Raw genomic sequence first — 25,262 nt, forward strand, 5'->3', positions numbered from 1 at the left:
CAGAGAGATCCTTCCCTACTGGCAGTCAGCTCTTAAATGGGTCCAGGAGGGGTGGAGCCTGGCTCCACCCCTTCCTGCAGCACAGGTGATTTGCCTTCACCTGTGCTCCCGTGGCTGACTCATTGCTTGCCTCAGGTGAGGTTCAGGCCATGATTCAGCAGCCCCATACAGGCTGTCTAGTCTAACCATCAACCCATCCACACTATGTCCACTAACCATGTCCCTCACTGCCACATCAGCACATTTCTTGAATACCTCCAGAACTCCAGGAGCAGTGACTCCTTGGGCATTTTACATATTTTTCTTCTTCTCCTTAATAAATTTTTATTTATTTTTCTTTAATAGCATACTCTCCAAAGATCACCACCTTCAGGTATAGCAAAAATACCTGAAAGGGAAAGCAAATACAACAAAAAAAGTTTTTTTGACTGGAAATTTATTTACTGTTTTGTGTACACTTGTACACTGAAACTATGCAGTGTAGAAGTGTCTAAAAAACTCACAGAAATGCTTGTGTTAAATTACTATAGTATCAAATTTGAATAGAGTATGAATTGTAACTTGCAAATATGGCATTAGGTAGATGATGTAGTGTTATAAAAACACTGAGGACACATCTCTGGTTCATTTGTCTGGATGTTCAAGAGGGTAGAATCAGTCTTTTCTGTTAGTTTCCTTCAGTACACAGCTGTACTGCCCGAGAAGATATTAGCAGTAGGAATACCAGTTTAGAGAGCTAAGTCTGCTGCAAAAAATTCTGTGGCAAATATTTTCTAGGGTGAATTGACTTCATTTTTCTCTTGATCCCAGCACTTCCCACTGTAGAAAGTTAAGGGAATATTATTTACTCTGCTGATAGATAATGCCAATGGAATGTCACTGGATAAGGACAGCAGGATCCAGTGTATAGTGTAAACTCAACGAATTTCTGCAGGAGCTTGCTCTGTGTTCCACTGGAGATGCTAAAGAAGGACTGCTTGGCACGACAAGAAATTGTTGGAAAAGCCTTTTTCTTGTGCAGTGAGTCCTTAGAGTTTATATATGTCACCCGTTCACCTTCCAAAATGGCCAGAACATACATGTGGAAAAGTGCCTTCTTTTTGAAAAAAGATTATTGTTTCTGTACAAATGTGAGGAGGTGTGGTACAGGTATAAATTTCTAAAACTAAGTACACTTATAATACCTCCAGATCAGTACTTCTCAAAGGCATCTCTGAGATTTGGCTACCGTATTTTCAAAGTTCCATAAAAAAATCTCAGCCTTTATTTAGTAAAGTGGCTGCTAGTAACTTCCAAAGTGATGTGTATGTTTCATTTCCTGCTAATAGCCAGGGAACCTTCCACTACCAGTACTGGATCTTAGAAGCCCTTACTGTGTCTCTGTACTCTGTATCATGTTTTGCATGGACTGACAGGGCTATTGCAGCTCCAGCTCCACTGAAGTTGATGTACCAGCTGCAATAATATTTCAAGTCAATCCTTGATTAGTTAGGGGAAGGTCAGCTATTTTTGACTGGCCTCGCCCAGACAGAGTAACAGAATGAAGCTCTGCCATCAGTGTCCTAAAATAGATGACCCTTTTCATCTGTCAGGCTTGAGCCAGCCACATGGAACACAAATTAGGAGACAGAAATCAATTCACAGGGCATTGGGAAACACAGCAGAAAGTCAAGCAAAGAGAAACTTCTTCAGATATGAGCTGTACTCTTCAAACTGCTTTCTAGCCACTTGCCTAATAATTTTCTTTTTCTTCTTAAGTAACTAGAAAAAAAAGAATTGCTTTTTTTTTTTTTTTTTTTTTTTGAAGATAAGTTCAATAATGAAACTGAGTGTGGGGATATTTTTTGGAGGTTTATTCGCAGCTCTAGGAGTTTTGCTCTTTTTGGTGGCATTTGGAACTGATTATTGGCTTCTTTCTACAGAAGTAGGGAGGTGTTCAAAAGCACCTGAGGATGTTGGGGTTAGTATGGATTTTTATTTATAATTTTTTAGATTTATTTCTTTCTTAGGGATTCAATTCTGTATGAATTTTTGAACATACTCATTTTGACATTCTGGAGGCTTATAAGCCTACTTCAAAACCTCTTGTAAACAGCTGTAATCAAGTCTAAAATTCATTCATTTTTTATGATACTACTTTAGCAATACGACATTCTCACACAGGAACTATAACTGTATAGACAGGCTATAGCTAACCTCTGCTCAGACAGGCTGTGTGTCATTGTAATGGTGTTATTTTTTACATAAATATCTTAATTTCACTTGAACTTCATTCTTTCACCTGTTTGAAAAATAGTATGATAAAGGCTTTCATTTTTATTTTTACTTTTCATAGACTGAGATGGCCACGTTTCATCATGAAGGTTTCTTCTGGAGGTGCTGGTTTAGTGGAAATGTAAGAGAGCATAACACCAGCATGTGGAAGTTCTGGTACAGTAAGTAATACCTTTCTTTTTATGTTATCTACAATAGTTGGATCTCAAAGCTGTGGAGCTTTTCTTAGTGCTTATGAATCACTGAATTTCATTTGGTCTATTCAGTGATCAGGTTCTTAATCTATCTTCAAATAAATTCAAAAGCGACAAACACTTTTAAAATCTGTACTAAAGGATATCCCAGGACAAAATCATCCATGTTTAACTATCAGCTTACTCTTTCAGTAGTAGCCTGTCATCTCAACTGAGAGTCCATTTTTATCAAGACAGTCTCTTGCTATGTTGTTAATGGTCTGTTCATTTTCATAAAGCAGGGAAAAAGAGTCTCATGCTTAGGACAGTCCATGAGTTTTTGCTTGAAGTTTTTGCAGTTTCTCCAGCTAATTCTATCAGTAGGTGAGAATGGTGTAGGACACATCTCCTTCAAAAAAAAAACCTCTACTAAATGTATGGATGATCTGTTTTCTTTCAATATGTGCCAGGATTCTGGAAGATAGTATTTGCCCCCAAAATTTCAAATGAAGAAAAGGTTGCAAATCTTATCTTGTGTTTGACCTAACCTGTGAGATATAGTTATCCCTCACCTTATTGCTGAGTTTTAACAAACCTAGTGAAAAACAGGTGCTTTCATACAGTTTTAACTTCAGTAACCCATATTTTGCTAAATACATTGCTTGGATATGCTGTAATGAGCAAGAAATAATTAACCCTCACAACAGAAAAATGCATATGCATGTAAAAGCATATGTACGTGTTGCAGTGTACCAGATCCTTCCCTTCAACCAGGCTGATTTACTGTTCCTGTAGTACAAATCTGAGCTGCCCTTTAAGGAAAATCCCTGGCAGAAGATCAAGGCTGCTGTCTCTTACGAAAGCAAAATCCACTGCAAAGCTACTGGGGGGAACACTGAATCTTACCCTATGAAACTCTGCTTATCAATTTGAAGAACAGTCTTAGGATATTAAATTCTCAAAGCAATAAAATATTAGTAACGATCTCTCTCTTTCTTTTAGCCAATCAGTCACCTTCTAAGATTTGTACACATGCTTACCTCTCACCATTTCCTCATATGCGAGATGAACACAACTCAACTTCTTACGACTCTGCAGTCAGTAAGTATTTTTTTTGGCTGCAAATGGATACAATGCCCATAATTTCAAGAAAACAATTCAGATGCTTTAGTGCAGAACTACATTATCTCTCCACAGAGTTTAATTAATACAGTTTTGGTGTTTCGTACTTGTCAGACTTTTACAATGTGCATATTTAAGACACTATTTAGCAAAGCACTTAAATGAATGCTTTAAGTATGATGGCAGAATGGAAATCATTTCTATAAGCAGAAACATTTTCTTTTCATGCTTTTTTTCTTCAAAATAAAAAGTATCTTTCTTAGGATGAATGCTTTAAACAATTACTTCTTCTCATGTATTCCAATTAAACTGTTTCTTGTTAAATAAATAAATCACATGTGGAAATATATTGCATTTTTACCTTATGAGAAATGAAGAGAGGGGCCTTGTTACAGTCTAATTTTATTCAACTAACTCAGATATACTGCACTGAATGCTGGAGGTACCAGTTTCTCTCAGCTGACACAGACACTGAATATCGTGTGCCATACATGAATAATATAAACTAACATTTTATTACTGTGAAGTATTGTTCTGTGAATTAATTCTAGTATTTGAAAATATTTACTATGTTAAGCTGATATTAATGCCAAGAAACTCTGGTGCAGTAACAGAGAGACATAAATATATATACGTATGTAAGATACAGAGCACTGATAACCTTGTGTTTGAATACATAAGGAAAGCTCTGGAAAGCTCTGTTTTTTCTACTCAGTTCAAAAAATTGGTCACATTTCATCAGATCAAGGGCTTTATGCAAATGTATTTTTAAGACTATCACTTCTGATGGTTATTTCATATAATTTTTGAAATAACCTGTGATGTATGAATGCTGCTGGTATCTGAGCTACTGACTCAATGACTTAAGTGATCCCTGAAGCTGTAATTATACCTTTGCTAACTTTGAAGTGTCTTTCTAATCCATTTTTTATGCTGCAAAAATGAGAAGGAAAAGAATTTGTATTGGTAACAGTTCTGTTAATCTTTAGAAATTATGAACTGTTTGTCCAGGAAGAATTCATACCTTACCATTCAGAGTCAGAGATCTAATCTGTAATGTTGAAGCACATCTAGAACAGTTTATCTTTTCATTTGAAAATGACAGAGCCATCTGCTCCTAATAATCTAGACGAAGTTGGTATTCAACCATGCACTCATACATTCACAAAGGATCTTCAAATCATATTGCATGATTACATAGAAGTGGACAAACAAAGAAGAAGAAAGGAGTAGGAATATCATCAAAAGTTTAATTAATTTCAGTTAATATTTGCCAAAAGAACACTGCTCAAATATAATTTTCCTATCTATATTTCATATTAGGAGATTAAAAATAGGCAGAACTGTACTATAGATGCTGGCACAGGTAGAGAATATTCAGAGCCATTCCTGCTGTATAAATAGATACAGTTGGATTGCTTTGGATCTCATTAAAACCAGAGAGGTTTTTTTTATGCTTCCAATTCATTTTCAGCATCCAAACAGAGTTATTTACCAGAGCAAGTATACTTGTTTAAGAATCTTTCACAACTTTTTATTAAGAAAGTTTTATGATCATCTCTTCAGTTAGTACATTCAGTTTTCTTTTAGTGTACTTTGACAGGCCTGCCCATTATGTTTGGCTTTTTAAAACCTCACAGAATCTACAATTACTAAATTAAGAAATACTGAGAGTTATTGCCTTCTTGATTCACAGTGAAGGAAATGCTTTTCTGTAAAAGATAGTGGTGAAAACCCTCCATTTGACTTCGTGCAGAAAAATAGTTTGTCAACTACTTGTACATCCAGATGGCTGAACCTAATATTCTCATATTAAATATGAGAATATCTCAATAAAAGAATAAAAAAGCACAGAATGAAAGGGCACTACCAAGAAATTGGGGTTATTGTTCCTTTTTTTTTTTTTTGGTTCTGCTACTGTATCTTGATAGAATATTTCAATTTTTGTGGATCATAGTTTTCTAAAACGTTCACTTTTGGGGATAAAAAAAGTCTACCACACTTAGTTCTTCAGAATGATTTTTCACTTTGTTTTTAGAGAGATCCTCAAGTCTTATTTTAATTAGGAGTGCATAAGAAGAAATATGCTGTCATCTGAAAAATATTCAATTTGCTGAAAAATAAACAGCTGAATAAAAAGCTTTAAATTTCATTAGAGAAATCAAATGTGTATGTACAACACAATTTTCTTAAAAACTCGAGCCTTCTGTTCAGAGAACTTTCTCAGCAAGCAAAGGCATGTGAATTCTTTTATTCACAGTTTGGCTTAAGAGGCAGTGGGGCCTTATCAGAGCAAATTGGCTTTAATTGAAGCCCCTAGTGCAAACAGAAGTGTAGTTTATAGCTGGAATGCTATGATACCATCCAGTTAGAATAGCTCAGGCAAACATAAGTTTCCTGAGGAACCATGAAATCTTGGATCAATTTTGATCGGAGTGAGTGGACCAAGTTCTCTATTGCAATTATTCCTTTGGCTTTAGTATCAGTAATAGTTTGGCTCAGACTTTTTTTTTTTCCTAAGATATAGTTAAAAAGAAGCTAAATCTATCCTCTCTTAATTTATTTACATCCTTCCATATATTGGTTTTAAGTTGTGTATGTGACAGATCCCAAAAGACTCAAACACGGAAGATCTCAAAGTCTAAAGTGTTAGTATGCTTTACTCAAAAGGCTTGGTTCAACCTGGTGAGGAGACTTAGACTATGAGCTCTTGGTGTCAAGAGTTATAGTCTTATTCAAATGCATATTTTAATGTTTCAGGCTTCCTTTCGTCGTTACTGTCAGATGCATGATTCGCTTGGAAGGGTTAGAAAGGACTTCTTTGAAATTGCAGTTTTCTGTATCTTAATCTCAATTATTATGGCTTTATTCATACTCTAGTTTTGTTAAGTATTATGGTGGAGAGAGGAGGACTTTACCTACCATCAGTGTAAGCTTCAATCAATAGCTGTGCTAGCCATCATTTACAGTTAATGGACTTAAAGAAATTTGCAGTCAATGCCATTTGTCTTAACCTGAATTAGGAATCTAAGTGAAGTCATTGGAATCCTGTCTCCAGTGGCTTTCTGTGATGTTACAATGGTTTATGGTGACAGCCATGCCAGTGTGCAGCTATTAAGCAGACAGACAGCACTTCATTGTGTCACCAGCAGATTCATTTCTATGATGATTCACAAACATAAGTGAAACAGACTGAAAGCTAGAAATAAAAAAAAAAGTTAGACCATACAGTGAAAGGTACCGGAGAGTGATCTTTTATTTATTTTATTTGAAATATATTATTCTAATATAAACCTACATACACATATGTATAATCATAATTAGATCAGTTATCCCATCATGCTATTTTGAAAACGTAATAGTATAGTACTTAAATAAAAATTCATTGCAAGCTAAGTTAATTAATGGTATCACATTACTGGTTTACTTAACAGTGACATACAAGGCTCTCACACTTCTATAAAAAATCTCTTGTACTACCAGACAATACTAGAACTGTTTTGAAAAATGTTTGAAGTCCCTACTCATACAAGTAGTCCTGTTTGTCTAAAGTGTGATAATTTCTAAGAAAAAGAGGTGCAAGATCTAGCACTTCTTCAGATCATTAATTTTATTTTTGAGGGGCGTTTTTTTTCCAAAGTTTATTTGGAAATAAATAGTGGTTTCTTAACTTTGTAAATTGCCTCAGTGCCGCCTGAAGCTACATTTGGAGCCATTTAATGGAGTGCTCTGGCACTTCAGTTTAATACTCTGATCTGTAGCTGCTAGTACATTTTTTTTTTCCTTGCCTTTATATCTTATTTTGTCCAGTCTTGGGCAGACTGCCAGTGTTTGAAGTAGTGCCTAATATGATATGCAATACAGAATGTTTATAGAACTGAAGAGAAATTCTGGTTCAGCAACTATTGCATCTATAATAGTGTTATCAAATTTACTGGCACGTGTATTACTGGGCTAAAATTAACCTAATGTAATCTAGGAAATATCAGCAATGAAATCTGAAAATAATAATTGTCTAGTGAAATGCTAGAAGTAGCCTATTTTTAGGGGAAAAAATGCTGTTATGTAAGATGGTCATATAATTGTCCATGAGAAATTGTAATATAGTACATTTACTGAGGGAAAACTCCCCAGCCACCAAGCAGTAATGAAGCAGGAAGCATTTAAAAAAGCAATATATTCAGACTGCAAATACTATATTTGTTTTACTGTTAAGGTTATTTGAAGAAAAAAAAAAGATTATTACTACTAAGGGATAGTTAAGGGTACTTAGTGAAACTGGAACAGTTTTACAAGGTTTACTGTGTTGCCTCACACTTCTGATGGGAGCTGTGATGTTGTTTACAGTGGTTTATCTGCAGAGAAGATGCTTCTGATTTAGAGCACCTCAGGCACTTACCTTTCACTGTACTTTATATTGTGGGTGGCATTTTGATGCCTGTTGTCAAAAGTATTTTGATATCTCTTACATTAAATAGTAAGCATATTCTAAAATACTCTGTATAGTCAAATCACAGGAAAGGTTCACTTAAGGACTTAAATTTATTGGTGAAAATTTTTGGCAAGTTCTCCAAGTCATTTTAACTATTATTAGCAATGAAGCACTGTACTCACACAAAAATTCTTCAAAAAGATTTTCAGCTTTGTAGGGCTTAATGTGTTCAATATTAAGCAGATTTGTTGCTGTTGTTTTGATTTATTTCTTGGCCATAGAAAATGTATGGGCCAAGTCTTTTCCATTGTTGAGATTTTGAAACTCCTGAAGCCAGCAAGGGCAATAAAATATGTGATATATTTCAGTGAGGTTGATACCAGTGTCTCTAGTAGTAGATGTGTGCCACATGGTGTCATGAGCTAAGCTTGTTCCTGAATAGCTGACTATGTAACTTCTGAAGTGTGCATTGTAACCACATAAAAACTGTCTTGCCTTTTAGGTGGCATGACTGTGTAATTTTTCAAATGCATTATTGCTTCTTTTTCACATCATGCACCAGTAACATCTTAAAATATGAAACTGTAGCTTGAGTTTATTGTGGATCTGGAATCCACAAAAGGAACCTTTTCATAACTATTTCTCCATAATCCACTCCCCTTGCTCAAAACCCAATACTATGGCTACTTTTCAAATGATGCAGAAGTCTCTAGAAGAATCTGACTTAGGATGTTTTTGGAGAAAAGCAGTAGCAAGGCAGAATTACAGGTCATGCAATTTTGGAGGAATATATTGCAGCTGTATTATTCCCGCAGCATACAGGTTGAAGGTGCAGAGCTCAAAGACAAGCATACAAGCTGTACTCCTGTTGTCCTCTAAGTACTGTCTTATTTTTAGGCCTGCCTGTCACTACCAAGACAAATGTTGTACCCTGATGAAGGGACAGCTTACCAAGACAAGTTACACATCTCTCTGTTTAGCACTCTTGCAACATAGAGCAAGAGTGATACCTAAGGTTAACACTGCAAATACGTTTATTTCAGACTGTGTGGTAATGCTTATACTTTATTTTTTCCACTGCAGGAAATACTTGGAATAATATACCTACTTGAGATAGATAATTCTGACATATCTGTGAAGTAAATTTACTTAGTGCCTATTACCTTTTGCAGAGGTGAATTCCTTGTACTCTGGCCAGAAAATGGGCAGTCTTATGAACTACCTCAGCAATACTTGAAATGATGCAGACTTCTCTTAACATCTTGTATGGGTGCACTGAACAAATATTATTGAAGCAGACTGTTTGGATTACAGTATCATTCCTTTTCAGGGGCTATAAAGAACCATAATTCAAAAAGCATTTTCCGTTGCCTTTTAGCGGTCATGGTTCACCTCAATCTCAGAGCAGTGATGCTCTTGACTTAGAAAGTTCATTATTAGGTTGGCTTATTTCAACTAGCTCTTTTTTGTTTATCTGTTTATGCCAGCTAAACTAATGATAGCAATAGGGTTACTCTGTAATTTTGACTTATTAGCCCCATGGGAATTGCTCGTCTAAACAGAGAAGGTGGGAAACTGATCTAAGCAAAAAATTGTCTGAATATGAAGTAAGTGAAGTCTTCTTTGCAAAAAAATGGTTGCCTTTTAACTCCTTTAGTAAATCATAGAATGGTTAATGTTGGAAAAGACCTCTCAGATCATCTAGTCCAACCGTCCACCTACCACCAATATTACTCACTAAACCACGTCCCTAATAATTACGTCTACCCTTTTCTTAAACGCCTCCAGGGATGGTGTCCCCTCTACCTCTTTGGGCAGCCTGTTTCAGTGCCTCACCACTTTTTCTGAGAAGAAATTTTTCATAATATTCCACCTGAAATTCCCCTGGCACAACTTGAGGCCATTATCTCTTGTCCTATCTCTGTTATCTGGGAGAAAAAGCCAAACCCACCTCACCACAGCCTCCTTTCAGGCAGTTGTAGACAGCGATAAGGTCTCCCCTGAGCCTCCTCTTCTCCAGACTGAACAATTCCAGTTCCCTCAGCCTCTCCCTGTAAGATTTCTTCTCCAGACCCTCACAGCTTTATTGCCCTTCTCTAGACATGCTTCAGGGTCTCTTAAGATGTTTCCTTGGACTTGTGCCACAAGTCTTGTAGATTGTGGGGGTAGGATTTTGCATAAAAAGATAGATTAGGGAACTCTGCAGATTTCTTTACCTATCTTCTTTATTTTCTAATTGATGTTTAATGATAAAGTTGCTGGATAAACAACTGTTAGGACTATCAGAATACCCCTACAATTCACCAGAGAAAATAATTATTTATAGAGGAATACAATGGAAAGTTATGCCAGAAGATAGCTAAGTCAAATCAGTATTTTACTTATAATGCATAAAATAGTTATTCTGTTGAAGCAGAGAAACTGCTTATCTCTTGTATAGCCACAAAGAGGTTTAAACATTTTTTCATCAATTATATTTGTACTCCTTTTGTGTTTATTTTTCAGGAATATTTGAGCAAATCAAGCTTTTCTGGTAAAATTTCACTAAAAGCTAATGTCAAGACCAGATAATGAAACTGCACACTAATTTCATTATGCTGTAGAAGCTTATGTCCTCTTCTATCTCTAGAAACACTGCTGTATAACTTCAGGGAATGACCATAATGATATTGAAGTAAGCCCTTTCAAAGTTCATTTTGGCCAATGTGCCCTGTTACGTAGCGTGACTTTGAAGTACCTTGGGCCATCCATGTAAAAGAGTTGGGTGGTTATAGGCTGATTTAGCAGTATTAGGTTTTAAATGAGGAAGTAATGTCCCATGGACTTGGGAACTGCAATGGAGCTTAACAAAGTAGCCCCATGAGTAAAATAATATGAAATTGCTTCAAAGACCCAAGACTGAAGGACTTAAGAGATTTACTTTCTCTAGCCTCCATTCACTGTCCATTTGCATCAAGTGAATCATTATACTATGTGTTTAACTTTAAACAGGTTCCTAAATCCCCTAAGAATTTGAGTACTTAAAGCATAACACGCACTTAACTGCTTTGCTGAACCAGAGCCTTATTTCTCACCTAATATTTATTTATTTGTTTACATAGAAGGAAGCTGTGTATTGGATATGAACCAAAAAACAGTTTTATTCCTCTGCCAGCTAATTTCAGACACATTCATCTTCCCTATGCCCAAATCTGCTGATCAGCGTGGCAGAAAATTATATCTCTGAGTCTTTGCCTGGATTAAAAAGGGCGTTATTTTAAAAGTGTGGCTAATGTGATGTGGTGAATGTGATCTAACTAACACATACATATACAAGGCTGAGATAAGCAAGATGATGTATACTTTAACATGAGTTAAGCTGGTCAAGTTGAAAACTGTAGATTTTTGAAACATACTGATGGGAAGCACAAGCTAGTAACATGTAGTTCACCTTCAGATTTCAGATGAGAGCAAACCTGAATTATTCCAGAATAGCTGGCTTTAGCAGGCAGGATGGATTTGAAACTTTCAGGATCTGAACCAGTATAATAGTTACTTAGTTGTGTTTTGCTATAACAGTAAGTAGGTGCTGTCAAATGATAAGTGGCAGTTTCTTTTGTGACTCACTTTTTCTGACGTGCCAGCTGGCTTATGTGCTTTCCCTCAGTTGGGTGGAAATGTTTTTCACTGACTGAATTGTCAGTGCTTCAAGATTTTCAGAACTGACGATGGAGATCTTTGCAACTCATAATTTTACTAATGGGTTCTGTTAATGTACCAATTTTTAAATTCATGGGAGAAATTTATGTCAGTCTTGTAGCATTTGTAAAATGATGACTTTGTTAAATGGATGTGCAATTAAGCAGCTAAAAAATAGTTGTTAGAAAGACTCTTTTGGCCAGAGTATGTCACAAAACTCTCGGCTCATTTATCACCAGCTGCATCCATTAATTAAGCACTGCTTGGCACTGTCTAGCAGGGACTTCTGAAACATCAAATTCTAATAAAATAAAAAGAATTTTAGAGCAGAAACAGCCTGGTTTAAAAATTGTTTTTCAAGTTATCATTTTTTTTTTTAAGTTTCTCTTCTTTCCTGCTTTAGATTTCCTTCTGTTGTATATAAACTAATAAGAATGATGAACTTGAAAATTATAGAGAACTTACAGATTGCTTTTGGTGATAGGATCTGAGCACTGAGAAAGTCAAAATGTTACAGTCCTCTGTTTCTCCCAGTCAATTTTGGTGAAACAATTATATCCAACCAGCCCAATCATTTCTCCAAAAGAATCTTTGCTGCAACTTCAGTACACCATTTTCTAAACATCATAGATTTTGTCAAGTTACTGTTTTTCAAGTCACTGTCTAAATGTTAAGTAGGTGACTTCATTTGAGGTAACTTAAACACTGTTTTTCATGATCACCAGATAGGAACTGGTTTCTGAATCTCCTTTGATCCATGTGATATATAATGTACATACACAATGGAATGAATGTTTGGTTTGTCAATAAGTGGAAAAGTGGAAAAGAAAAATCTTTATTAGCCAAATATGTAACTTAAGTTCTAAAAAAGTCTGATATGCGTTCTTTTTCTTTCTTTTTTCCAGTTTATCGAGGTTTCTGGACAGTTCTTATGCTCCTGGGAGTGATCACTATTGTGATGGCTAGTTTCCTGATCATCTGTGCAGCTCCTTTTGCCAGCCATATTCTTTACAAAGCAGGAGGAGGCTTTTACATTATTGCTGGTAAGTATATTGTTTGCTCCATCAGTTAAGGCATTAGAATAGAAAGGATGAGGTATTTCTCCCCATTTTCTGTAACAAAAATTATACAATCATGGTTAAAAAAAAGGAAGTTTGTGCCTCTGTGCTTTGGCTTGTGGAGCATCTGTCTTGGGTACAATTCTTTCTGCTGTTATTTGAAGCCTTTCAGAAAGCTACCTTTTGATTACAATAAAAAAGAAAGAAGTACAGGACCGTTCATGGAATCACTGCATTTTCAATCTACTTATTGAGCAGGAAAAGGCATGTATCTTTAGGGATGCTGCCTTGTAGGATTCTCAAGGACTTCTGCTAAGGGAAGTCAGGGACACAAAGGCAGTGAAGGTGGTAACGGCAGATTCTAAAGAAGCTGAAAGACACAGCATATTCACATGACAAGTATACGAGATGTGTTTTGTATGTGATTGAAGTACACAAAATAGTTATCAAATATGAGTAAGTGGGAGCTCTAAACTTGTGTAAATGAACACAGTAAATAACTGAATTTTCTCTTTCCTCATAACCCACACATAATTTGTAGGATGCATCCTCCCAGGATTGAGCTGATATGGCCAGCTTTCTGGGTCACTGTTCTATTAATTTTGACTCTGGAATAAAACAATATAAAAAACAATAGTTTTTTAGGATATAAATGACAATATGTGCTCATCATCATCCTAGTTTGTATGCATCTTGGTGTTGTGGGGCAGAACACTCATGCCAAGATCAAGAGGCTTGAACTCTGTTTCTACTTCCATTATTGACCTACCAACCTGCTTACCTTCTTCATATTGCATATCTGCATACATATGCTAATAAGATCATAATTTCCTCTTAAAACACGTTCAGTGAAATGTGAAGTGTTTTATAATATTGTTGCTGAAAAAACTCTGGAATACTTGCATTTGCTCCTTTGGGGATTACTCCTCCACACTTTTAAAAGACGTGTAAAAATATTCATGATCTGTTGGAATTTCTAAGGTATTTCATTATTTTGGTCACTGATTTGCTAATTAAATGCTTTTGTAAGTCCTGCTCATTTGCTACATTTGTAATCTGTGAAAATCTCTGCTGTCTCTAGAAAGTGTTAGAGACTATAAGGGAGGAAATGGTAAGACACCAGGAACTAGCAAGGAGACCTCTGAAGTGAAGTGTGCTTTCTCCACTCTGAGTCAGTTAATCTGCCCTAATTTAAGCAAGTTAGATTCCACAAGTCTAGGCTAGTTCATCCTTGGCTTCCCTAAGAGGCCTGCTGAAGGCAATAACAATAGTCATTAAAAGTCAAAACTTTAGCTACGAAGTTCTCCAGCTGGCAGTTAATTTCATCCTGGAGGAGGGGCTGAGCTATTCTGAAGGTGGCTCAGATGAACATACTATCGAATCATAGAATCATCTAGGTTGGAAAAGGCCTTCAGGATCACCAAGTCAAATCATCTGCCTGACCTACTAAGCCCCATCACTAAACCTTGTCAATTACTGCCACAACCACACATCTCTTCAATGCCTCCAGGGATGCAGACTCCACACTCCTGGGCAGCGTGTTCCAATGCTTTACCAAGCTCCCTGTGAAGAAATTTTGCTTAATGTTCAATCTAAATTTCTGCTGGCATAACTTACTCTTACACTTGTTATCTGAGGAAAGAAACCAACACCCTCCTTGTTGAAACTTCCTTTCATGTAGTTGTAGAGCAATGAGATGACAGCTGCTCTAAGTCTTGTTTTCTAGTCCTTTTACCAGCTTCATTGAGCAGAGCTGTTTTATTTAAAATATTACTGTTTTTCTTGTTGAAAAGCAAGAGCATTTAGTAAAATTCTGCTATGATTTCCCAAAAGAAAGTGGTGACAACAGAGTACAGGACCCATTAGGCTAGCCAAGATATTTTAGCTTGGATGTGGAGATAGAGATCCTGACTGCTCTTCTGCATCTGCTCCATCATAACAGTAGGACAGAGATACTTGGGAAATGTACTTACTGTAAATATCATTATCCTATTCAAAACTTCAGAACATCCACAAAACCATACCCAAAAGTTTGATGCTCAGCTCTTCTCAAAGTCAGCATACTCACATAACCAATGTGTCTAAGACATGTCCATATCTTGCTACCAAAGTGTGATTAGCAGTTATACTGGAAGGAGGCTAATGAGAAGGAAGTTAGTCATCACAGTTTTTTCTGTGAAAGTCTGAAAGCAGAAGATAGGAAGATTGGTCATGTTCTTACTTCTATGTGTCCTTAAAGAAGAATACAAGATGAAGCAATTTTAATAGCTACTACTGGACTGAAGTATTTGTATCCTTTTGCAATCTTAATTGACAAAATAGGTACAGACAGTTCACCTAATTTCTGCTAAAGAATGATTTGCCTTACAAAGCACTTGACAGAGCCTGGGGAAGAGAGCCTAAGCAGAGATTCTGAATGACATAGAATAAAATTCAGTTGTAAAAAACTTCTTGCGGCAATCACATTTCATTTCCCATTCTCAGCAGGGCTGGCTTCAGAAATAAGGCAGCACAGAGCCTGATCTAGTCAAGTTTTGAAAATATCCACTAATTGATAATCCACAACACCTTTGAGTACTTGTCCTACTTTGACCAGTTTGTTTGTGATTTTTTTTCCACGTGTGCACCTGACATTTTCCTTGCTGCAACTTGTAACCATTCACTGTGCACTTCTCTGAAGACTTTATCTCCTATCTTCTCTATACCTCCATTTAGAAAGATAAAGTCTGTTTTCTGCCTTAGACTAAAATTTGCCAGATGAGCCTCTTCTTGTCCTCAATCCATCTAACATTTTTGGTAGTCATCAGTTTTACATTATCACTCTTTCACTGGCAAGTTTCAAACTGGACACTGTGTTCCAGGTATGTTGTCACGAGTGCTGAGTAAAGGGCAATAGCAGTACTTTCAGATGTAGAGCTGCTGATGGTGCTTTTATTAAGTGCAGCTCTATATGAGCTTGACTTTCCTTTTTGCTGGACTCTGCTTAAAATCTTGCACACAGATAGGGATCATTCTTGTGCTGTAAGGAAATTGCAAATGAGCAACAGCCAGTTCCTTTGGACCCTCTGTCCTTCAAGGTAGCCTTTGCCCCTCAAAATAATCTCCCTTAGGATCCTGTCTACCAATTCCCTGAACAGGCTGAAGTCAATTCCCCTAAAATTCTGGCTCCTGTTTACCTAGGATTTCTCCTAGGATACTAAACTTAGCTATTTTATGGCCATTATAGTCATAGCTTTTTCTTATTTGAGTAACAAGTCCATCATATTTTTTCCATTAGTTTGTCTGTTCCAAACATATCTGAAAAAGTCATTGTTGATGCAGTCCAGCTACTTCGTGGATTGCTTGCACTCTGTAGTGTTACCCTTATGGCAGATTCTGAGATTGCCGAGTTGCCCGATGGATCTTCTCTCATCCCAGTAGTCCTCATGTCTCTGAGAATGGGTCTTGTGGATACAGAAGCCTAAACCCCAATTGCAACACTAGCCACAAAGGCAAGAGCCGATGCACACTGCATGCCACGTTTTGCCCAAGTCTTTGAGCAGCAGGTTTGAGACCATCATCACTTGGGCACCCATGCCCTTACCTCTCACTCTCAGTGCTCTCTAGGAACACACTTGAGGACTGAAGGTCTCACTGCTAGCGTCACTGGTTCCCATGTGGATGAGCTGCAAGGGGGTTATACTCCAAAACAAAGCAGTCTCTGAAGCTTTTGTTCCAGTGTCATAGATGTAGGCTTCAGAAAAGGCGAACAACTACTCAAAGAGAAATTCTCCTGCCTGATCTGTGGCAGTCACAGAGCTGCCTTTTGATCACCTCAATCTTTAAGAAAGTCTTCAAGGTTCTTTTATTGAGCAGTGCTTCTGAACTAGTAAATGAAGAAGCACACACAATTAGTATTTGTGGCAGCTTATTGACTAGCAGCTTTCCATGTTAAGCTTTCAAATTTCACCTGAGCTTGCACATGGAACATAGATATGCTATGCCAGTGGGGAAAAAAGCACATATTAGTTCAGCAGTACCACAGTCAATGTCTCGAGCAGTCTCTTTGCAACCTCATCTCCATATCTTCAACATCAAAGGATGAAGCAAAAAGCAGCTACAGTAGTACAAACTGTAAGAAGCCTTATGGTTTCTTCAAATGCCATAGGAAAAGAAGAGAAAGTTGCTATAACATTATTACTTAGAGCAGTTCTCAGTAAAATCCAGATTATTCTGGGGCTGTTCTTGCAAGACGTCTGGATGGCGGTTAGTGCTTTCTTGTTGTACTGATAAGAAAGCAAGACCTCAGGGTGTGCATAGAACATTAGAGAATCACACCCTTGTGAAGATGCAAGATTACAAATTTCTGCTTCCTGCCAAAAGAGAAAAAACCTTCAATCTTAGCTACTAGATGAGGACAAAATCTGTCTTCAGACATATGTGCCAACTCCCATAACTCTAAAGTGGGATCCTCGGCATGTACTTTGGAGTGGAATGTAAACAGTACTTTTCAAATAAAGGTCACAAGAGGCCAGAATAAGTGGATCTATAGTAAGGACAGAGACAAAAAATTAATTGAAATATATATACATACACATAGTTGTGCAAGTTTTCCTCAAATGAGAGTTCTAAACTTCTAGGCAGAAGTTAAAACTCACATCATTCTTTCCAGCACCTGTCGTCTTCGTGTCTGCATAGTAAAAGATTCATGCCATAAACAGCCATTCATCATTGACAAGTGAAAGGCATTTCTACGTGGGAAGAATAAGTAGTAAAGGCCAGCAAACTGCCTCTTGAATTCATAAACATTTCTAAAGGTTCCGTATTCTTTTTCTTCTGCAATATGCAAAAGTATTGGTTTGAAACAAATTCAAAAGAATAAAAGCAAAAGACAGAAATGAGTGACCTCAGAGAAGTCCATGTCTTATCACACTGCACAGAGCTGTGTATCAAACATATGTGTTCTTAAAAAAAATGCAAAATGGAGGAAAAAAAAGAGAAAAGGGAAAAGGGAGGAGGAGGGAAGTATTTACTTGTCTTAATCTCTCTCAGACATACTTCACGTTCTAGGAATAATTTCCCCCATCATTCCTGAGTCATGCAACTGCTGTTTTATTTTATAGTCACTTAAAGCCAAGGGCAAATGGACAGCTGCATGCTATGGAAAAGGTCTAAATGCTGAAAATGTAGAAATACATTATAGTACACATTGTTCCTAAAAATATCTGCTTTTTGAAATTGAGGGGTTTTTTTGTTTGTTTGTTTTTTTAATTTCAGCAGTTTTGCCTGAGAATGTGGCTATGAAAGTTCGGACATTCAGGATAGCAAGTGCAAAAGTGTAGGGATAGATTTCCCAGAATAAATATATACTAATTTTAGCATATTCTCCTTCATAATGAGCAAACATCTCTTATTAAAGTTGAAATGGATGCTTACTCAACTCCTATTGGCATGACTAATATTCTGAAGGAAAGAGACGAACTGGTGAAGCAAACTTGTGGATACAGAGGAAGAATGGAATAGCAGTAGTTATATAAATAAAAGGTTTCTCCCTGTTGTCCTCCACAAGCAGCATAAACTTTATGTAAGAAAATACTCTCCAGCAGGAAGGAGTTTAACTCCGATCTCTCTTTAGTTTTGCATGGGCATGGCTGATGTTTCTGAATTGCTAGCATTTCAGCGATGTTCAGTCCAAATCTTGTGATTGGGAATGATAGATTATTTTTCAACTTTTAGCAATACATGGTTTTTCTTCAAAAATATTGTATTCTCTACATGTATATTGAGGCAGGCAGAAAGAGGAAGCTTAGAGGGATCCCATAATTGTCTATAAATACCTGAAGGGAAGATGCAGTGATGACTGAGCCACTCTCTTCCCAGTGGTGACCAGTGCCAAGGCAAGAGGCTGTGGGCACAAACTGGAACAGAGGAGGCTCTCTCTGAAAACCAGGCAGCACTTCTGTGCTATGCAGATAATGGAACACTGGCACAGGCTGCCCAGTGGTGGTGGGATCCTCTCCTTGGAAATCTCCAGGAACCACCTGGACTCTGGGCACCCTGCTGTAGGTGGCCCGGCTGGATCAGGGATTGGGCCAGATGGCCTTCAGAGGTGCCCTCAACCTCGGCCATTCTGTGACTATGTGATCTTCCAGTGAGCTAGTTTAAAATACTTAAACAGACCACAGTAGATTATTATTCAGTAAGATTTTGTTTTTGCTACAATGCCTTTGGTTTAAGTACATTCCAGTGAATGTACTTTTCACTTTTCACTTTCATTCTACTTTTCAGTGGAATGTACGTTCACCAGCCCAGAAAGCCAACCTTATCTTGGGCTGCATCAAAAGAAGTGTGACCAGCAGGGCAAAGGAGGTGATCCTGCTCCTCTACTTTGCACTGGTGGGACCTCACCTGGAATACTGTGTTCTCATGCAGTCCTCAATACAGGAGAGACACAGAGCTGAGAGCACGTCCAGAGGAGGGCCACAGAAATGATCCAAGGGATGGAACACCTCTTCTGTGAGGAAAGGATGAGACTGCTGAGGCTGTTCTGCCTCAAGAACAGAAGGCCCCAGAGACACCTGATAGTAGTCTTTCATTATCTAAATGGGAGCTATAAGAAAGAAGAGGGATAGACTCTTTTTAGCAAGATCTATTGTGAGATAAGGAGAAATGGTTTCAAAATAAAAGAGGGGAAACTTAGACTGGATATAAAGAAGTTTTTTATAATAAGGGTAGTGAGGTACTGAAACTGCCCAGAGAGGTGGTGTATGCCCCATCCCTCAAGGTTGCTCAAGGTCAGGCTAGATGGGGATCTGAGCACCTGATCTAGCTGTAGGTGTCCCTGTTCATTGCAAGGGAGTTGGACCCAAGGGCCTTTAAGCGTCCCTTCCAATTCAAACAATTGTATGATTCTAGTATGAATAACAAAAGCACAGTGTTGCAGAAGTAGTGTAAATATATGGACAAGGTGCAGATGGATAGGCAAAAGAAGGATGTTTAATTATAAACTCCTGTGTTATGTGTTAAGAAAATCTGAACTGGCTTTGAGAAGCAAATCTGATTTGAAAGCCAGAACAATACCTGAATATTTAAAACCTCTGAATCTCGGATTGTTTTTTTTCTATGGCTCTCTTTTTTTTTCCCCCTCAAAACAGATATAAACCCTACATTTTTGCATTTTTGTAGACAGCGTGGTGACTGCTAATTGACATGACTATTACAGTTCATAATGTGTAGTCCCAGTTAATGTCTTGTGATCTTCAAAAACTATTTCATGTTATATGTATCTGAATCTTATGTGCTACCCAGTCCACTGAACAAATTATGGTCTGTTTTTGATACTGCTTCTCTTTCAAACTTTTCTTGAAGTTAACATCTGTTTTGTTAAAATGCGACAGTGCAAACTGACGTGAAGTTATATCTTCTGAAAAGAAACATAATTCTTTTAGAATCTAACAACCAGCTAAATATTCAAACTATAGTAACCTTTCTTTAAGCTCATAACTTGCCTTTAAATTGGGTGTTTTGATGCAATCAGTGTTGATGCCAGGAGGAAAAACCCTTCAAGTTAGAGACTTGCACATTTAAGCACAACCTGAAGTGCTTAATGGATAGAAAGGAAGCAATGCTCCTGGCCCTAAACATCAAACATTTTCAGCAGATGCATTAGTGATAATGGAAGTACATGATCTGCTTTCCTGTTCTTACCACTGCTTCTAATGTACTCTAACAACTCAGGAAACAAAACCAAACTGACAAAACGGAGGGTCTATTTGTGAAAAAATATTTATTTCCCTTCTGCAAGAGAAACCATTTGTAACATAGAGGAGCTTCAGCAAGCTCCCATGTTAGAGCTTAAGTGTCATAGAATCATAAATCTGTGAAAATTAGACAAGATGAGCAGTAACAAGTGAAATCTATTGGAGCCAGTGTGACTTGGCCAGCTTTTACTTAGCCTGATTCCTTTGCTTAAGACATTTCTTGAAAACACTGAACAATATACCTACTAATTAGCTTCCATTAGTAGATAGTGAGAGCCCTTAAATACTCTTTCAGTGCCTAATTAATAAGAAGGTTTACATATTCTCCACTCCTTTTTCTTCTTTTTTAAATGACATTTATCTCTGCTTGACATACATTTCTTGAGCAAATTTCCATACCCAACAATTTGCCACAGACGGGTGTTAGCAGCTTGCTGTGAAATCACCTGATGGATTTCAGCTTAGCTGAAGTTGTTTTACCACTGGCAGCACTGGCTTGCTATTTTGCACCTATGTGGAGTCAGCTCTAGTTTAACCACTGAGGTGTTGCTTCATACTGCCTAAAGAATAAGGGGTGCCGTTTTTGAGATTAAAGCACCTCTCAAAGACTTTTGTTTTGATCCTTCCATACTAACTGGGCTGCTTATCTTCGTGTCTGCCCAGGGTGCTGGACGTCAAAAGTGTTCCAGATGTTTAAGGCCTTGTACTTATCTGATGCCATAGTAAGGCAATATACATCACTGCTTTTTGTATTTATTATTTGTTTGGATTAAGGTTGCCCCAGTGTAGAGGATAAATTGAAGACTATGAACATTTGAAAAGAAACAGCCACAGGCATCTGAAGAGATAAATTCCAATGTTTGATTGGGTTTTTCCATCTTATCAATGTATTTTTCCAAATAATTGAGTTGCTTGCGGGACATTTTTTTTGTTGTTGACGTTTTGAAACATTAAAGAAACTCCATGCCTAATAATTCCCTTTATGAAGTTGGCTCAGAATCTTTTCACTTTTTGCATCAAAATTTATGAGCTATGTTTGGATCTAATTTGCCTTTGTTGCCTATGTTATCTGTTATTTTATGTTCTGTTACAGAAAATTGCTCAATTTGACTTTTATTTGGAGTCTTCAATTTAATTTACTTTTTTATTTTTACACCCTGAGGTGATCTCTCCTTATGATTGTTTCAACAGTTGTATGTTTAATACAACTGTAGCAGTAAATACTATCAAAATTATGTTTTTCTTGGATAAAATGCTTCCAAAATTGAATGTATGTCTTTGAGTGTTGAGAGTTGGGTTTTTCCCTTTATTGTTTATTTTTTAAACTTTGTCAAGAATTCAAGCTGATGCGAAAAATGTAATTCTGGAAACATATTACTGTATTTCATAGACAGGAAATTTGCCTGCCTCCTTCTTATTTTTAGATTTTCTCTTCTCTTTCAGTCTCTTAAAAATTGCAAATCCTTTGGGATTTTCAGTCATGTTTTGATTATGCCTCAGGTTAACTACTTCAGCTTATTTTTTTCATGGGCTTCAAAAGGCAGTGATCATAAACACTGAGTTGTGAGCTTTCACCTGTCAAATGTTCAGGATATCCAGAATGTAAACTTATTACATTTTGACAATAAAGCAACAAGAAGAATGTCAACAGATCACCATCATCAATTGTGGAAGCCAACCTGTCTGATTTTGCCTGAAGCAAATAGGAGATTTATACAACTCCTATTGCTCCCCATTAAGTGGATAGTAATGGCAGGGAAAGGCAGTGATGAGGGAGCATCTCAGGGTGGGGATAAGGAACAGGAACCATGAAAGAATAGCTGGATGAGTGGATCTGGAGGCAAATGCCTCTTTGTGGATACTTACAAAGTGCACTTATGGATTTTGTCACATTTGTTCAGGGCTGTATTGTAATAAGTATTTAGAAGGACTGGGAAGAGACCTCAAGTACTTTAGATTTGTACTCTGCTACTCTTCAGCCTGTAGATTTAGGTTTGGCAGTAAGTGTTGCCAGAGGTACTGCATTGCCTTATGGTTGTAATGAAGTATATAAGTGTCATCAAAGGAAAAGATAGGTGGTGTGCCCCTAATATTTTAATGTTAGAATAGATAGCCCTGCTCCTATTCCATGTGCTACGACAGCTGAAGCTCAGGGAGCAAGTGGGTACAGGTTGGAGCATGCAAAAAATTCGGACTTGTGCCCTCAGCTTTCCAGTGAATCTTCTGCTGGAGCATCTGTGCTTCAGGCTTGCCTTTCCTAAGTGTCCACGTTCCTCTAAACTAAAATAAAAGATCAGACATGCAACTGATACTTTGGAAAACATTTTCTTCTTAAATCTCCTTCTGGTTTATGGTAACAAAGAGATTAACAAAATTTGTAAGGACATGTGCTCCTATTGCTATCACTTGTATACAATCCAAACGCCTTTCAGAGGAGTGGCTGGGAGAAAGCTGTGAATTATGTAGTGGATTAGTTCCAGGAAACTCTTGTATTCACTCTCAAGTTGATACTAATAGCCCGCTTCATAGTGGTTACTTCATTATTATTGGGTTTTGTTCATATATCAGCAATTTCTTTTCTAATGTGGAAGATTTTGAGTGAAATATATTCGAATATATTTCTGCATAATACTTGATAAGAATACTCCAAATATTCCAAACAAAGTGCTTCTCATTAAAAAAAGAGGCAAAATGTAGAGAGGTGATGAGAATAGAAAGGTTTCCTACCTCTTACTGTTTTTCATATGTCATCCAAAAGACTGTGATAGAAACAATATCAGAGTACGGGAAGCATATGTAGAATTTATTTTCCAGGTCACCCCATTCCACCTTCTCTCCTTCCACCTTCTCTGGCTCCTGAATCCAAAGCAGTGAATTTTATCCTCAAACATGCCTGTGCCACAATCTGCACACCAAAACCAAACGTACCCTTTGCCATGAGACCGTGACTTTCAGTGCAGATCAGAAGCAAGGCAGAGGAATAAAGAAGCTTGTTAAAAGAAGGCAAGGGCAAAAAATACCTGGTAGTGGCTGACTGTGTCTTGCAGAGGGGTCACAAGCATGGATGGATTTCTAGATATTACTGTAACCAGTAAATGCACTTATCATTTGTCTCACTCTGTTGTTAAAACTGGATGTTTCTTTTCCAGGTGTCTTGTTTTCACTGGTAGTCGTGATGTATGTCATCTGGGTCCAGGCGATGGCTGATCTTGAAAACTACACAAACATGAAAAAAGTGGATTGCCCAGACTTTGCTGTTTATGTACGCTATGGCTGGTCTTTCATGCTGGCTCCAATAGGTGTATTTTTTGCTTTATTAGCAGGAATGCTGTTCTTGTTGGTAGGGCGTGCCATTTATTTAAATTCAGACTAGTCATACGCTGCCAAATGGAGTATAGGAATCTGAATGAAACTTCATGACACAATTTTATATATCATTACCATTATGACAATCCTAAGTATGCAGGCACACTTACGGAATCTCTTCTGTTACTTGTTTAAAAGTAAAGGACACAAAACTCAATACAGGAAGAAACCACCTTTAATACCTCTTGTTGCTTTTAATTCTATAGGAAGTACACACATAATTCTCCATAATGTACTATTTGCAGCATTTTTGCAGTTTTGCAAATCAGAGGAAGGCAAAAATATTCTGCAACTAAAAGCCCAATATGAAATTGGCCAAATCAACACTTTATACATTTGTCTTTTAGTATTAATCGTGTGCTTCTACTTGTGGAGAATGGTACAAGATGGAGGGAAAACAAATGTTCAAACACAGTAATTAAATCTACCTCCTCTCCTGTTTTCCACTACTTGCCTTAGCTTTGATGCAACCAAACATCTGCAGTCTATAAAAATAGAGTGCAGTTGTTCATGAAGAGTCCATGGGAAGAGGGCAAGAGAGAAGACAATTGCAGTGAACAGCAATTTGGTGCTAGTCTGTACGTGTAAAAGCTTAACTGCTTCTGTTACATTTCTCCTTTCTGTATGCATTTGAACGCTGTATACTTCTGTATTCTGAAATTCATGTTTGTTGCATGATTTTGTAAGCCAAAATACCATATCTAAATCACTAGTTAATGTTATGCCAAAAACTGTACTTTGAATTATAGCTTTAATATTTTAATCAAGCATTTGATTTATTTTTGAATGGAATAATTGGCTCCTCCCAGAAACATTTTCCTGGTGATGTAACACAAAAGATTTATTGTGATGGTAACACCCAGAGTATGAAAATGTATGTTTTACATAGCCAACAATTTCTTAAATATTAAAAATCTGCATTACAAGCCAGATCTGGCCTGGCTGCTAGTCATCCCCTGGAAAGCAACAAGACAAGCAAAGGCAGCAAAGGAGGAGGATCTGGTTCTGTGCTGTAGAAGTATCTCATTCTCAGATGGGACTGTATAGATGGTATTGAGAAGATGGGGTGGAGAACTATGAGGAAACTTGGTTTGTCTGGCATTGGGCCCAAGCTGAAATTAAATCCATCTGAGAGTGTGTTCATTTTCACTTTGTAACCTAATAACTCAATGGGACTGATGGGGAAAAATAAAGACTGCATGTTGGTTTCTTCTCGTTCGTAATGCTTAATTCCACAGCTGTTCTGAATACTAAAAGAATCACTAAAAGGCAGGAAAGGAGTGCCCACCTAGAAGATGTGGTAAGCTAGATTGGATATTGCTTCAATTTCAGGAGCTTTTGTGATTGGAAGGTTTCCAACCTCCTCTGCTACTTATTTATTTTTCCATCACCAAGATTAGACTTGATACAATATAGAACA

General features: G+C 37.2%; 1 protein-coding gene across 1 annotated transcript; it reads left to right on the forward strand.

Annotated features, from left to right (window-relative positions):
• Positions 1-1,578: 1,578 nt before the first annotated feature.
• TMEM182 (transmembrane protein 182) lies at positions 1,579-25,054 on the forward strand. The gene is made up of 5 exons (XM_003203156.4): positions 1,579-1,960; positions 2,336-2,435; positions 3,450-3,548; positions 12,585-12,722; positions 23,626-25,054. The coding sequence occupies exons 1-5, from the start codon at positions 1,820-1,822 to the stop codon at positions 23,847-23,849; spliced, it is 702 nt and encodes a 233-aa protein (XP_003203204.1). The 5' UTR covers positions 1,579-1,819; the 3' UTR covers positions 23,850-25,054.
• Positions 25,055-25,262: the final 208 nt, after the last annotated feature.

This window comes from Meleagris gallopavo, chromosome 1, assembly GCF_905368555.1.
Source record: "Meleagris gallopavo chromosome 1, MGAL_WU_HG_1.1, whole genome shotgun sequence".
NCBI classification, from domain to species: Eukaryota; Metazoa; Chordata; class Aves; order Galliformes; family Phasianidae; genus Meleagris; species Meleagris gallopavo.

What these genes read in the sequence shown, in the direction of transcription:
- TMEM182 (XM_003203156.4), top strand. Translation starts at nt 1,820, where the DNA reads ATGAAACTGAGTGTGGGGATATTTTTTGGAGGTTTATTCGCAGCTCTA. An exon ending in AAGCACCTGAGGATGTTGGG is followed by an intron (nt 1,961 to 2,335) that starts GTTAGTATGGAT and finishes TACTTTTCATAG; the next exon opens with ACTGAGATGGCCACGTTTCA. An exon ending in CATGTGGAAGTTCTGGTACA is followed by an intron (nt 2,436 to 3,449) that starts GTAAGTAATACC and finishes TCTTTCTTTTAG; the next exon opens with CCAATCAGTCACCTTCTAAG.